The sequence below is a fragment of the Aquarana catesbeiana genome, linkage group LG06 (assembly GCF_042186555.1).
Source record: "Aquarana catesbeiana isolate 2022-GZ linkage group LG06, ASM4218655v1, whole genome shotgun sequence".
Taxonomy (NCBI): domain Eukaryota; kingdom Metazoa; phylum Chordata; class Amphibia; order Anura; family Ranidae; genus Aquarana; species Aquarana catesbeiana.
Window position 1 is genome coordinate 264,881,739 of NC_133329.1, and position 15,979 is coordinate 264,897,717.

Consider the following 15,979-nt stretch of genomic DNA (forward strand, 5'->3'; position numbering starts at 1 on the left):
GTTACAACTCTGTCCCATTTTCACACACTCCCCATGGAAGACTACCCGTGGCTCTGCTGACATCATCAGAAAAACCCAGTTTGAGGATCCAGCAGATTATGACCTTGGGGATATCCAAGAGCTCCAGGAATGTGCTCATTCTAGACAACGCATATAAGATTCTGTACAGATGGTACTATACGCCAGCTCGCTTGGCTCATTTGATTCCATCTTTTCCATCGACCTGCTTCCGCAGTTGTTCCCAACTGGGGACAAAGGCAGACAAATGGTGTTCCTTCCCTAAGGTGTGTAGACTATGGGTTCAGGTTTATTTCTTTCATTCAGATATCAAAAGAAACCTATACAAAGCTCTTCTTTGTAAACCTATTGAGGAGTTGCTCCGACTGGAGCGGTAACTACTCTCTTTACAGTAACCAAACCTACCATAGCGAGAGCCTGGAAAACCCCAATTCTCAGTTTTGAGACAGTCAAACGCCGAATGAATGATATTAGGGTCAACGAAAAATTAACAGCCATTTTACTAGAAAATTTTCGAGTCTGGTAGCCTTGGATTTCCCATGCTCAGCCATCGCGTTTCGATAACCTCCTCAAGTCCTTAATCCACTGTTCCCTCTGCTACGGAGTGTCCATCTTCTTTCCGCATGCGCCGTAGACAGCGGTGCCTGTCTTTTTGCAAAGGTCAAAGTGGTCTGTGAGGGTTTACAACCACTTTAATTAGCGTGTTAACCTATTAGGCATTAGAACATGGCCTGGTTATGATGATATTGGGTTTCTACCTTTTTTTTTTTTTCTGTGTTCCCACCATGAAATTGCAATTTACTTGGCCTGGTATTTCAGGCAAACCTTAAAATCAATACTCCAATCAGATAGAGTGTAGTTTTGCTTTTCTGTGACGTTGTGAAGTTCTGGATTCGCGTATTCTCTTTTTTGTACGAAACTATGACAATGTTATGTTTGCAATTCCCATATATGCATACTTGCTGTATGTTTTGTACTTGTCATCCCACTGACTCTGTTGTGTATGTACTAAAGACAATAAAGCCTTTTGTAAAAGAAAACCTAGTTTGATAAATGATATGCAGCAGTTGCCGGTGTGCATGCATGTAGACAGGAAGTGAGTGCAAGGAGGCTACAAGAGATCAGCAGTACTGGTACGCAACAAAGGATAAAAGTTAGATGAACACTGCTTTTTTTTAGAAAAAATTGCATTTGTCTGAGATACATGGTGCTTTAGCAAACCTAAAGTCATTCAGCTGGGGTTTACATGTAGTTTGTGTATATTTTTCATAAAGTACATCTCTGAGTACATAGGAAAAATATTTAGTATCACTTATTTCAATTACAGGGGGGGGGGGGGTTACTAAAACTGATGCACACTGTATATAGTGCAGCTGACTGTGCATAGTAACCAATCAGCTTCTAACTTCAGCCTGTCCAAGTAAGCTTTGACTCAAAGCTTACTTGGACAGGCTGAAGTTAGCAGCTGATTGGTTACTATGCACAGCTTCACCAGAAGATTCTGTGTATACTGGCTTTAGTAAATCTCCCCCATAGTGTGCATCCTGGGTATATGCACAAAGCTCCATATTTCTATGTGCATCAGTTGCCTAAAAACTTAAGAACCTCTGACATGCAAATCTTGACTTTTGCAGAATAAATTGACCAATGACCTGCCTTCTCCCCACCTCTTGTGTCTTCCTTTTAGCCAATAAGATCAACGTCATATAGAAAGACTAATACAAAGTTACAGGAGATAAGTATGGTAAGAGTATGGTAGTCAGGTATGGCATGTTTGATAAAGCCACATTCAAAATAATAAAGAACATTAAATTATGCTATGCTTTATATTATGCTTTATCTTTTGAATTGTAAGTGCATCTATAACATTGACACTAACCTCACAAATAAAGAATTGAAAGGACACTTACTACAATATACACTGGACAATATACACAGATAGTATCAAAATGTGTGAAACATCCATGTACAAATTCCTGAAATTTGGCATGAGCTATACATAACCATACATAACTTATATAAAAATAATGTAGTATTTATAATCAGTATAAAATGAGCACTACAGTAATCAAAAGATCTAAAAACACAAATAGATAATTCTATGTCCTAATCATAAATATGCAATAACGGAAGCACAGACACAAACAATAATACAGTAGTAGTACCTCCAAGTTAGGGGACTCATCATATACAGAACTATCCTCTTGCTGGCCCTGAGTTCCTGCTTTTCCAGAACCATGACAATTCACACACAGTACATCACCCATCACTTCCAGGGCTTCTCATACATCTCTCTGAGTCTCTCTTCTAATGTTCATATGACTCACATGACACCCCAGCTTCCAGCAAACAGCCCCATGACTCAGTGCGCCTTCCCACATACCTTGAGAATTCTAAAAACACAGTTTTTTTTTTTAATCCTTACAGACTGAAGTGAATAGAATAACCGTTTCAAAGACAGATATGCCACACAGCTCCTCTAAAAATAAAGGGTCAATTTTGTTGGTTTACATAAAAGAGCTTTTGTGGGTTATTTAGAATGCATTCTGTCTCGCTTCCGTTTTTCTACCAATTTATAATAAGCGTTAAATGGCATAAATCTGTTCATTCATCCCAGCACAGGATGTTTTATTTTTTTGTTTTTTTCAATACTGTACTTTATTTTCATCACAAGGTAACAATACAGAGAACGCATAGCATATACATCAGAGATGACAGTATATCCATCCAATGGTTCATCAAGAGGGAACCATGTTACAAGATTTGCAAGGTGCAATTCAACACAGATCCATGACCTGTCAGAGGAGAGGAGACCGATGATGTGTTCCCACTACAGAGGAACACCGATCGGTCTCCTCCCCTTGTGAGTCCCCTCCCCCTACAGTTAGAATCACTCCCTAGGATACACATTTAACCCCTAGATCACCCCCTAGTGTTAACCCCTTCTCTGCCAGTCACATTTACACAGTAATCAGTGCATTTTTAATCGCACTGATCGCTGTATAAATGTGAATGGTCCCAAAATAGTGTCAGAAGTGTTCGAAGTGTCCGCCGCAATATCGCAGTCATGCTAAAAATCGCAGATTGCTGCCATTACTAGTAAAAAAAAAAAAAAAAAAAAAAAACAATAAAAATGCCATAAATGTATCCCCTATTTTGTAGATGCTATTCATTTTGTGCAAACCAATCAATATACGCTTATTGCGATTTTTTTTTTTTTTTTTTACCAAAAATATGTAGAAGAATACATATCAGCCTAAACTGAGGAAAAAAATTGTTTTTGTTTTTTTTTCAGTGGGATATTTATTATAGCAAAAAGTAAAAAATATTGTGTTTTTTTTTAAATTGTCGCTCTTTTTTTGTTTATAGTGCAAAAAATAGGGAGGTGATCAAACACCACCAAAAGAAAGCTCTATTTGTGGGGAAAAAAATTATCAAAATTTCATATGGGCACAGTGTTGCCTGACCATGCAATTGTCATTCAAAGTGTAACAGCGCTGAAAGCTGAAAATTGGGCAGTAAGGGGGTGAAAATGCCCTGTTGTGAAGTGGTTAATGAGCTGTTACAAGTAGCCACAGGAGAAGGAGAGGATGGAGTCAGGGCGAAGAAGTCTGGTGGTCGGAGGAAAGGAGAGTCAGTCCAGAATCAATGGACTCCTCAGTGTGAAAGAGCATTTTGGCAATTAAAGAGTCTCACTGAAGCCTTGGTCTTGGCTTATGCTGATCCTGGCAAGCCTTTTGAACTTCATGTGGATGCCAGTAGCGAGGGACTGGGAGGAGTTCTCTATCAAGAACAGAATGGTGATCTCAGACCTGTGGCTTATGTGAGTCGTAGCCTTATACCATCTGAAAGGAATTACCCTGTCCACAAGCTGGAATTCCTGGCCCTAACGTGGAAAGTAGTAGAAAAACTAAAGGACTATTTGTATGGAGCTGAGTTTGTTGTAAAGACGGATAATAATCCCTTAACATACCTCTTGATATCAGCCAAATTGGATGCTACAGGGCACAGATGGCTGGCAGCCTTGGCTGGGTTCAAGTTCAGTTTGAAGTACCCACCCGGTGCAGGAAATCGAGATGCAGATGCTTTGTCTCGCAGACCTCATAGGAAAGAAGAAGAGACGGAGGATTGGGCCTACGTGACTGAAGAAGGCGTGCAGGCCTTGTGCTAGGGCATGGCTCAGAAGATGAAGGGAGGTGTTGCCGCTGAGTCTATCGGAGTTCACCCCTCTGGGATACCCTGGCGCTACTGTGGGCTGACGCAAGTCCGAGGTGAGGGCCTACCTCAGTTGTCTAAAAGAGATTTAAGGAGGGATCAGGATCAGAATTTTCTATGCCATCTGGCTGTTCAAGCCCTGAACAAGCAGGACCCTGGATTACTTTGGAAAGCCCTGTGAATAGAGTGAAGGTTCTACATAGGGAATGGAACAGACTGCAGTTAAGGGATGGAGTGTTGTATAGGCGAAGCCCTTCAAAAGACAGAGGAGAGTAATGGCAGTTATTCCTTCCTGAGAAGCATCGTTCAACCATTCTGACCTCTTTGCATGATGATCATGGGCATTTAGTGACAGAGAGAACTTTCCACCTAATCAGAGATAGGTTTTACTGGCCTAATATGAGAGGAGAGGCTGAGAGTTATTGTCACTCCTGTTTAGCATGTATTGAGCGTAAGACATTACCAGTCAGGGCTGCTCCTATGGAACATTTGCAGAGCCAAGAGGAGCCTTTAGAGTTGGTTTTTCATTGACTTCCTGTGCCTGGAACCTGATACAGGTGGAAGAAATAGCATCCTGGTAGTGACTGATCACTTCACTCGTTATGCACAGGCCTATCCTACCAAAGACCAGAAGGTGAGCACTGTGGCTAAAGTCCTGGTTGAAAAGTTTTTTGTGCATTATGGGTTGCCTGTACGAATTCACTCCGATCAAGGAAGAGACTTTGAGAGTTGACTAGTCCATCAGCTGTGCACCCTACTGGGCATAAAAAAATCTCGAACCACGCCATACCATCCACAAGGGGATCCTCAGCCTGAGAGGTTTAATCAAAATTTGTTGAATATGTTGGGGACTCTACCCCCGGAAAAGAAGCAGCACTGGGGAAATCATATTGCAGCCATGGTACATGCTTACAACAGTACTGTGAGTGACACCACTGGTTATTCTCCATATCGCCTCATGTTTGGGAGAGAAGCCCGTGTTCCTGTTGACTTTGAGTTTTGGGCACCTCAACTGATAATACTTCTTTGACCTTTCACAGAGGTTATGTTGACAGATTACGGAAGAACCTGCGGCAAGCATATGAGAAAACTATGGAACATACTTCAGCTAGGGAATCAAAAAACAAAAGGAACTTTGACTTAAAAGTGAGAATTCACGATTTGCAACCCAGAGATCGTGTGTTGTTGAAGAACTTGGGGGTACCAGGGAAACATAAGCTGGCCGATCGATGGTGACTACAACCTTATGTTATTTGTAAACAGTTTCCTGGGCTACCAGTCTACCAAATCAGACCTGAAGGAGAACAAGGGCCTTTAAAGATGTGGTATCAGAACCATCTGATTCCATTGTCTGATGCGGTTAGATTACCTCAAGTTCCTTTGCCGTCTCCTCCAAAGCCAATTCCACCCAGGACTCGGTCACAGAAACAAGTTTCTATTCCTCCTGTCTTGTCAGAAGAGGACAAAGATGAAGAAGATTATGTACCACCGTGAGTTCCTAGTCCCACTGTATCATCAGGAAAAAGGTGAGATGACAAAGAAGAGGAAGAAGGTGTAGTGGCTGTGCCCTTTTAGTTGTGGCTTGCTGAGAATGAACCTGATTCCAGGATTATGAATGAGAAGGGAGGAAAAATGCCAACTAAAGTGTCACCTAGAGGGACAACCGGAGTGACTAAGACTACAGATCTCTCAGCCCGGAATATGCAGATCTCTCAGCCCGGAATTAGAAATTCTACCATTTTTCACAGAAGCTGATAGAATAAAAATCGAGAGACACAGCCCAACTTCTGAGAAGGAAACTAGAGATTTGATGAATTTTTCTAATGAACCTTTGCCTGTACCTGAAGCAAGTTGCCCTGCTATGCTTGGAGTTCCTTGCATGGGTGTGGAGAATAGAGAATGTCAGATACCTGTATCTGCTTCTCTTGAGGAGGTTGATATTTCCTCCCCACTGCAATGTTCTGAGTGCACAGAACAGACTGCTGGGAGAGGATATAAAAAGGGCTGGTGCGGCCTAGATCAGCCTCTCTGGACACTGTTTTGACTCTGCCAGCAGGAGGTCTGTGTGACAGGGAGTTTGCTGCTGACGATTTGTGGAGCCGGACAGCTATATCCAGAGGGATCTCTCTGCGGTCAGCATTGCTTCTCCAGTGCAGTGGACCGGCGGGAGTTTTAGGTCATCCAGAGGCGCCTGCAATTCAGATTCCAGTGAGCTGCAGCGTGGCGCAGCGGCTGCCATTTTCCAGAGCAAAGACACATAAAGAGAGTCCCGCCCGGAGTCTTATCATCTGCACCGTCATCTAATCCATCTGAGATTTGGAGTGGTGAGCGGGGATAGCACATGTTATAGTTAAGGACACTGCTGTTTTTCGACACCCACACAGTTTAGCTGGTGGTACTTATAGTACCACAGTAGTTAAATCCTCTATTATAACGAACACAGCAAGCAGATGCCTATATTCAGTACACATTACTGATTTCAGTAGCCATATCAGATGACATCTTTAGGATTATAAAAGAAGGAAGTTATACTACTATCAGGATAAATCACAGTTTTGCTAACTTTGCTACAGCTTGCCATTTCGGATTACTTTATTTACAACATAAACGAGGCTAGCTGAAGATATCTGGATTTCAAGGAATACCCTTTCTCACCTTTTTATAATTTTCTATCCTCATCTGCTCTAATTGCATTGAACTGCTAAAGGGTGCCATCCTATTAAATATAATATTTTTTATACTGTTTTCCATGTTGTGCAGGATTTGCTGGCCTGTGAAAGGAGGCAGAAGGGAGAGATCTGGTTTGGAACTTTACACCAATGTATTGTGTTTACTAGATAAGCTTGAGATAAAGGGCGGTGCATACAGGAGTGTTTCCATTATTGACAAAGTTGATATATATATATATTGGTGTGCCAAGAAGCACTCAGCTGAATCAATTTACACACAACTCCATGTGCAAGTGTTTCATTTAGCATTCCATTTTAAAGTCCATGTAAACAAATAAATTATCTTACAATTTAGTGGAAGGGGATAAAAATGGAAAGAAATAAAGAAATCATAAATATAACAAAATGGCAACAAAGAGTATTAATGGGCCTGAACTGTAAATTAGATGTAAAGGCAAACATGTAAAACCATAAAAGGTACTCAGTACCACTCTAGAAATGACTGTTTAGTGTACATAAAAAAATTATTCCACCGCATGCTAAAAATACCTTTTTGGGAGTTTTAAAGTTGTTGTAAACCCTCTTTAAAAAAAAAAGAAAAACCTAACACCTGCAAGACAAAGGCATAATGAGCTAGTATGCATAGCATACTAGCTCATTATGTAACACTCACCTGAGATCAAAGCTCTCGCTGCAGTGCCCGTACACTGCTCCAGCGGCCGACATCACTCCGGGGGTTACATCCGGGTATCGTGGCTCCGGCGCTGTGATTGGCTGGAGTCGCGATGACGTCACTCCCGCGCATGTGCGCAGTAACGGCACACTCACTGAAGCAACGGCACATACAGCATTCCACCATCTGAAGCAGGCCGAAGACGGCAAAAAAAATGTTGCGTGTGCACCAAAAGAGGATTTCGAAAAGATACCAGCTACCATTGTCCCCAGTGTCCCTCCCAACCTGGCCTTTGCATTGGTGAATGCTTCGAACTTTATCATACATCCCTAAAATATTAGCCCATATTTTTAACCATTTCCCCATTTTCATCATCTGTGCTCACCATTTTCCATTCTTCCCCAAATAACCATGCCACTGCCTTCCACATGAACTGACCCTGGCCTGTTTTTTGACTATTCCTCTGCCCACCGTTTGGACTGCTTCCACGTGAACTGACCCTGGTCTGTTTTGGGACTATGCCTTTGCCTAACGTTTGGACTGCTTCCACGTGAACTGACCCTGACCCTAGAGATTTGGGTGGGTCGAAGCCTCTATCCTTGTGCACAGGTCTTACCTGATTGCGGCCCTCAGCCTGCTGCTGACTTACTGCCACCATGCCTCTGCCTGCCGCATGAACGGACCACACCGCTACCTGGACTATGCAGATAATTAGCTGTAGCAAGAGGCAGTATGTTTATGAAGGGCTCTGGAGAGCGGTACAATAATAAGTGTCTGCAGGTAACAGTGTACCAGGACCAATATTATGGCTGTGCTGGCTGTCTCTGCCTGGACAATTTCTATGGACTGTGCTGTGCTGACAATATCCTTGTGCTGACTATAGACAATATTCCTGCCTGCTGCCTGGATAATTATATTGCTGTCGCTAAGCACATCCCTGCCTGCTGCCTGGACCAGTGCTCTCCACTGTGGATACTACTAAAAGCACAAGTAATGCTTTTTTTTTACCCTTTCCCCAATAGAATTTTCTTTTGAATTGTAATTCTTGGTACGTACATGCTATGTGTTAGAAATATGAAGGGCTTTCAAAAATGATAAGTTGCCAGGAAATAATATATGTCATTTATGCTCCTAGAACGCCTGATGGTGCTACTTGGATGTTGGGCCTCTGTATGTATGTACACATGTGGTATCACCATACTCAGGAGGAGTAGCAGAATGTATTTTGGGGTGTCATCTTTGCTACGTACATGCTATGTGTTGGAAATATCTGATAAATGGACAACTTTGCGTAAAAAAAAAATGCGTTTTTTTTTTTTTCCACATTTTCCAAAAACTTCTGAAAAAAAATGAATCGTTCAAAAGACTCATTATGCCTCATAGATTATATGTTGGGGTGTTTGCTTTCCAAAATGGGGTCATTTTGGGGGCAATTCCATTGTCCTGGTGCTCCAGGGCCTTCAAAAGTGTGATAGGTGGTTGAGAAATGAGATGTGTCATTTATGCTCGTAGAACGCCTGAAGATGCTACTTTAATGTTGGGCCTTTGTATGTGGCCAGGCTGTGTAAAAGTCTCACACATGTGATATCGCCATACTCGAGAAGAGTAGCAGAATGTATTTTGGGGTGTAATTTGTTGTATGCATATGCTCTGAGAGAGAAATAACCTGTTAATATGACAATTTTGTAAAAAAAAAAAAAAAAAAATCTTCATTTTGCAAAGAATTGTGGGAAAAAATTACAACTTAAAAAAATTCAACATGCTACTTACTTAATACCTTGGAATGTCTATTTTCCATTAAAGGGTAATTTAGGGGGCATTTGTACTTTCCTGACTTGTTAGTGTCCCAAGAAATGAGATAGGCCGTCAGTACATCAGGTGTGATCAGATGTGATCAATTTTCAGTGATTGGCACCATAGTTTGTAGACTCTATACTTTTTTGCAAGGTGTAGAGGTTTAACATAATTGTTTTATTATTTGTGTAACATCCTTATTTTACAAAAAAAATACTATAGGGTGCTTCCATGCTGCAGTGTTAGCAGTGCATCCTTGCGACTTGCTTTTAAATATAATCAGTGCCCCCTGCAGTTGCCAGATAACTACTGCAAAGTGGAGAAACAGGGGTCCCTCTGCTTCCATTATTGTGCCCAGATCTGGGACCAGTATTCCTTTTTATGGATGATCTCATAGTCCGCTCTTGAACACATGATAGTGAGGGGGTGAGATAGGTGGACATGACGCACAACTTTCTAACTATATAATTTACAGTGCTGTTTATACCTCTGCATTTTATATTTAATATACAGTAATATTACCTGTCTTTTTCCCATGTATGCTTAAATACTCAGAAACAAAATATTTGAACTAATATGTAGTAATATTCATATATCAGAATCTACCAATACTTCCTTACGCTAGGTTCACATCTGTGCAGATGTAGGAGTGCATGTAAAGCCAGCAATAGACAGCTAGAATCTCGACAAGTTCAGCAGGAACCGGCCGAGATTCATACCATGTATGGGCAGGCTGAATGTACCCAAGATGATCGATCGATCAACTTGGGTACAATCAACCTGCCAGATTTTACAGAACACAATGGCTCCACGGGAGGAAATCCCATGTCAACAATGACTGTGTTGATGGGGGAATCGAGTGAGCGATTTTCTTTCCTGCCACCTGTGACAGAATAGAAAATCGCTCCATCTATGGCCAGCCTAAATCACATTCCCACACCTGCATGCAGTGCTGATCTTAAGAAAACATGCAGGGGTGCCTTTAACTTTTAATGGCACACCCACACACTGAAAAACGCTGTGCAGTTTCTCACATGCAACATGCGACAAGAAATGTTCGATAGGAGCTTGTTGTCGGAAATTCCAACCGTGTGTAAGCTCCATTGGACATTTTCCGTCGAAATTTCCGACAAACAAAATTAGAGATCTGGATCTCAAATTTTCCGACAACAAAATCTGTTCTCGAAATTCCGATTGTGTGTACACAATTCCGACACACAAAGTTCTATGCATGCTCTCAATCATTTACGAGAAGGAAGCGCTCGGTCTGGTAAAACTAGCATTTGTAATGGAGATAGCACATTTGTCACGCTGCAAATTTTTAAATCTTTTAATGCAGCGCATTCTCTTCTTCTTTATAATGCTAGAATAATGAAGTTGTTTTGCTGCTGATATTCACACAGAGTTCTGACAACCTGATTTCTTTATTATTTCTCGTGATCTCATTCATTTTTTTTTTTTATAGCGATCTCCATAATTTTTTCTTTCGTTTTGTGTCAAGTTACCACAACACCATTATTATCTTGTATTTTTTAACCACAAGGAGGTTGGTGTTGGTGTCCCTTGTTAATTTGACATTGTATTTTTAAAATGTACCTGCCTACTCACAAACAAACTGTCCTTTTTGAAGTAAAACACATAGGCAAGTATTTGTGAAAAAGAAATAGCCATTTGTTATGGGTCATAACAAAATAAAGAGGAAGGTAACGCTGGAGAAACTGGTGAAATTTGCGAAGCCTTTGTACCCCAGGGCACACATCAATTATTTTACAGTCAAAATTGTTGGCCTGAGGAGTCCTTATAATAGTGAGCACAATCCGGTCCAGGACTACAAGAGATCAGGAACAGCAGCAGATGACATATATGTCCCCAGGCTGTGGTCATACTACAGCCTGCTTCTTTTGTCAGACCAGACTGAACCCAGGCCATCACTTTCTTGTCTTCCTTCCACGCTTCCTTCCATGCTTGCTTCCTAACTGTGGCTCTGGTGTTGTAGTTGTGGCAGGAGGTGGAGGAGGACCATGGTTGAACTCAGAAACGTAGCTTTGGCTAGTGAGTTCGCCCCTCAACCCCTTATTAAGGGCTTGTAAGATAACTTCCTCACATAAGAGGCGTTGGCCCTCCTCCATTTCCTGCATTTTGCAGGCTGCCATGTAGGCATAGTCCTCTTGAATATTGGGGGGGGGGGTTCTGAGGGCCGCAGTAGCCTTCCAAAATAGCCCAAGTGCTGCCTCCTCCAGGTTACTCCTCTTCCTGGGATTTTTTTTGGAAGGTGGAGGGGAGGGACCTGGGATTCGGGCAGGCTACTGGCCCCGGCCACCTCCTGGCTGCCACTTACCCCCGCCACCTCCTGGCTGCCACTTTCCATGGCATCCTCCTGGCTGAGGCTTTCCTGTGTATGAAAAAGGGACTTAGTTTTTGATTCATCAATCACACACAATTTTCAGTTCATGACTGTTGCAAATTGAATGTTAATAAATAGAAAAGACTATCATTCAGACCCCAACATTTTTCATTCTTGTCCCGATCATTTGTGGCCCCTACTGTCTATTGATATGTAAAACACTTTGTAAAATCAGAATTTACTGATCAATAATCACATTTAGTTAACATCATTAATGATTTGACTAGAAATATGTTGAAAAAAGCTATACCTGGCTCAAGCTGGGCTCCTCCACTTCTTCCTGCCTGGAAGCCCCAGGTTGGAAGTTGGAAGCCTCAGCTAAGGTGGAAGGAAGCCTTGAAGGAAGATTGGAGAGTGCTGCCTGGGTTCAGTCTGGCCTGCCAGAAAATGCAGTCTGTCATATTACCACAACCTGGGTACATAAATGTCATCTGCTGCAGCTCCTGATCTCTGGGAATCCTGGACCTTCTTGCGCTCCCTATTATAAGTGCTCCTCATGCCACCAATTAGGGCCTTCAAATAGGGGTCGGCCGTGGGGATCACCGGCTTCACAAATTCCAGCAATTGATCCAGCGCTGCCTTCCTCTTTGATTTATTGTTATAAAAGGGGTGGTTTACCTGCCACAGACGGGGCAGCTCCCTGTACATATCAAGGAATATGGGGATAAAGTCATTGAATAGATCCATTTTATCTGCAAGACACAACACAAGACAAACCCTAATGTCAGACTAAACTCTCCTAATTTTGTCCAAATATAGGCCTCAATCTAGAAGCAGTATAGGCCACTAATGCACCAAGTTAAAATTGTACCTTCGTTAGAACGATCGGCGCTTCCGCTACACCTTCCTCCACTCACACCTTCTGCCCTTTGTATTTCTGCGCAGTGGGGAGAAAGAGCAAGTGCATGCAGACAGCAGCAGCAGCAACGACGAAAGGCCAGAGCCATGAACGTCTCGATCCCGGAGGAGATTTAAGGCCTCAAATATGTCCTTTATAGAGATGGTGGAGATGGTGGAAATCTTGAAGAGGGCCGACTATGATGGGAAGCATGGACCTTACCCAAACCCAAATGTGAGAAAGGCCAAGATCATAACTAAAGTTGTGAAAAGCCTGCACAGGAATTTTGGGGCACAGCGATCCAAGGATCAACTGAGGAAACACTGGTCAGACCTGAAATTGAGGGAGCAGGATCAGTACAAAAAGATCAAGAGAGTTCTTCAAAAAAGTAAGTATTTGTCGTGTGTTCATATTATTCTTATTACTTTTGTGCTGCTTCATGTGCGTTTCTTTACTGTTGTACAGTTTAAAATGGCAACTTTCAGGTTCGTGGGTACAGTAATCGTTCGTAGTAAACATCGTTCTATCGCCCACTATTACGATGTTTTTGGCAGATCCGTGTTAACTACATTTGTTCAGGCCTATTTGTATTAAAAGAAGTTTATGACATTGTTGTCTAGATGGGTTTGTACGAGAATGAAATGCAAACTTGATTCAGTGTAAGGAGAGGACATTCAGCAGCTGTTTACACATCTGGACGCAGGAGCACTAGTGTGGGACTTTTTAGGGTGTCCCACACAGGTGCTCCAGTGGATACTAGGGGTGTCTCCATGTGTGAAAATTGTACAAAAAAGGTAAGTATTCCAGCTTTATAAAGGGAAAAAAATAATGTCTTCAGCTTGGAACTCTGCCAAAAAAGACAGTTGTACGACACTTCCAAGTAATGTTTCATATTACTATTTCTCGCCTCAAATATCTGTGTGCTAAGTATACCTATTTTTGATTCACATAGGGGAGAAAAGACTTGGAACATCTGAGGACACCAGGGACCCCCCACCTCCTAAAGAAGGGGAAATCCCCACACCACAACCAGAAGATGTGGAGGAAGGAGAGGTTTATGAAGTGGGCAAAATAGTGAGTGTCTGAGACCACAGCTTCTGGTAATAGATGGGTGCCTGCATATTTATAATACATGATGTGTTTTTTTATTTATGGTGATGTGGATGTTGTGGAAGAAGAATTTCATTTCACAAGTGCAAGTGTACACGTCCTCATCGGGGAGATTATGGTGTGCACTCGGGATTTACAGAAGATCAAGGAAGACATTAATGATGTGGAAAAAAGACTCAAAAACATCATTGATGTTTTAGGCAGAATCTAAAACACACCAAAATTCTGCAATTTGTTGATATTTTATAAATTTTAGAAAATTTGTTGCAGTAGATTAAAAGCCAAATTTTGAAGATGCACAGTGTGTCAACATGTGCTATCTGCCATCACGGGATATCAATGTATGCGTTTTGGGGGTGTAACCCCTTCCTCGCAAATCAAGTAGGTGACAGGAAGGGGTTGCACCCCCGAAACACGTCAATTGATCCCCCATGATGGGAGCTAGCACATGTTGACATTAGGCATGGGATCAGGAGGGAAATCCCCATTTTGACTCTCAATTTGTGTGCATCTTCAATATTTGGCTTTCACAGGGGTGATATCACCCCATCTGATGAAGGCAATATCAACACAGTTTAGACATACTAATGTCTGATATTGCCTTCATTTTGTCAAAGTTGAACTTTGTAAGTGTCATGTACCAGATAAGACCAGACTTGTGTGGACTGCAACAGAGGAAACCCAGACGTGTATAAGTGAAAATATAAATGATTTATTAAAGATAAATGAATAAATATAACACAACCACCTCCAATAACACTCAGTGCACCACAACCAATACAAAACAGAACCCCACAAATAATAATAAAAGAACAAATACATACAAGTAAGGGAATTACCGAGATCATAAACAGAGCCAGGGTCATTAACGGGAGGTCAGCAGCTGGGGAAGGGACACAAACAGGACAGAGAGGATGGATGGATCACATTAGGGACGGGTCAGATACAAGGCTCAGGGTCCAGAGCAAGGAAACAGACAGGGAACAGGATCAACAGGCTCCAGGAATCAGGTCTCAGGTACAGGAATCAGGTTTCAGGAATCAGGTAAACAGGATGCAGGCTGCAGGTCAGGGCTCAAGGAAAATACCAAGGCAAGATGAGTGTGCACCTGTCGGGTATTTATACTGCAGCTGCTAATTTAAGTCAGGTGACACCTGTCTGCAGAGGGGAATACCCATACTGCCAGGATCCCTCCGCTGGTGGACGCCAGTACTACGGCCCAAAGGTGACAAAATACCAGCAGGGAAAAGCTCTTCTGACCGCTCCAAACTGCCAGGAGACACCTGCTGGTGGACATCAGTACTGCATGCTAAATGATCGATATTATTTGCGGAGGGGACCTTTCCTGACAGTAAGTTCCTGAGTTGTGTATTGTTTTATGGTTTTAAACATGCCTGTTGTAACACAAAAAAGGCTATTTGCACTGTCAAAAAAAAAAATGTTATTACTAAAATATGTTGGTTTGTTCAAAAACCCTTTTCTAACGCACATGTAAAAAGTTTTCTACTCAATAATGTGTGGCTTCTTCTTTCAATGCTCAATATCATTTTTTGGACTAAGTTGGTGTTTACACTGAAATGGGGGTTATTTACTAAAGGCAAATCCACTTTGCACTTTCAGTGCAGTTTCAAGTGCAGTTTCATGTGCACTTTTGCAGTGCACTTGGAGTGCAAAGTGGATTTTCGTTTAGTAAATAACTGCCACAGTGCTTTATAATTTGCCACAATCATGCCATTTTCGTGACTTGCCAAAATTCATTCATGGTGCTGAAAATGATGAATATTTTTATCAGTAATGCATTACATACATTAACAACAAAAACAAGGTATGTGTGTAGCAGACCCACAACATAATAATAGTTAGTTGAAGAAGAGATTGTCACCTCATGTATCAAATAAATTACGTTTGCACTATTGAAGAAAATGTAAAAAAAAAAAAAACCCATTGGAGAACCTAGGAAACAGCTAAAAGTAAATCAAAGGAAATATTATTTCAGTTTACCTTAAAAAAATATTTAGAAAAATGTTTATTAAACATTTTCTGGAATATCAATGGCCGCCCTAGCCGCCACGTACTCCATATATTTTATACGGGCCTCACGTGCGCTTTGGGGGGGCAAGCACTGAAAACTAGATACGAACCCACAAGCACAAACTGAAGAGCAGTAACAATCTGAAAAGCACGAAGCTGAAAATCGCAAATCGTCTCTCACCAAACTTCTACTAACACGAGATTAGCAGAAGGAGCCCAAAGGGTGG

At 41.8% G+C, this 15,979-nt stretch overlaps 1 protein-coding gene across 4 annotated transcripts in view; it reads right to left on the minus strand.

The window, feature by feature from the left end:
* CDK15 (cyclin dependent kinase 15) overlaps positions 1-15,979 on the minus strand; it is a 438,173-nt gene that overhangs the window by 381,796 nt on the left and 40,398 nt on the right. Inside the window, exon 1 of one of the 4 annotated variants that reach the window (XM_073633299.1) lies at positions 12,392-12,464. The exons of 2 other annotated variants lie outside the window; for them this stretch is intronic. In XM_073633299.1, coding sequence (XP_073489400.1) covers positions 12,392-12,460 — 69 coding nt within the window. In that variant the 5' untranslated portion in view covers positions 12,461-12,464. Of the gene's footprint in view, positions 1-2,183; positions 2,884-12,391; positions 12,465-15,979 lie in introns of those variants that run through there. One more of the 4 variants, XM_073633298.1, reaches the window with a different exon arrangement.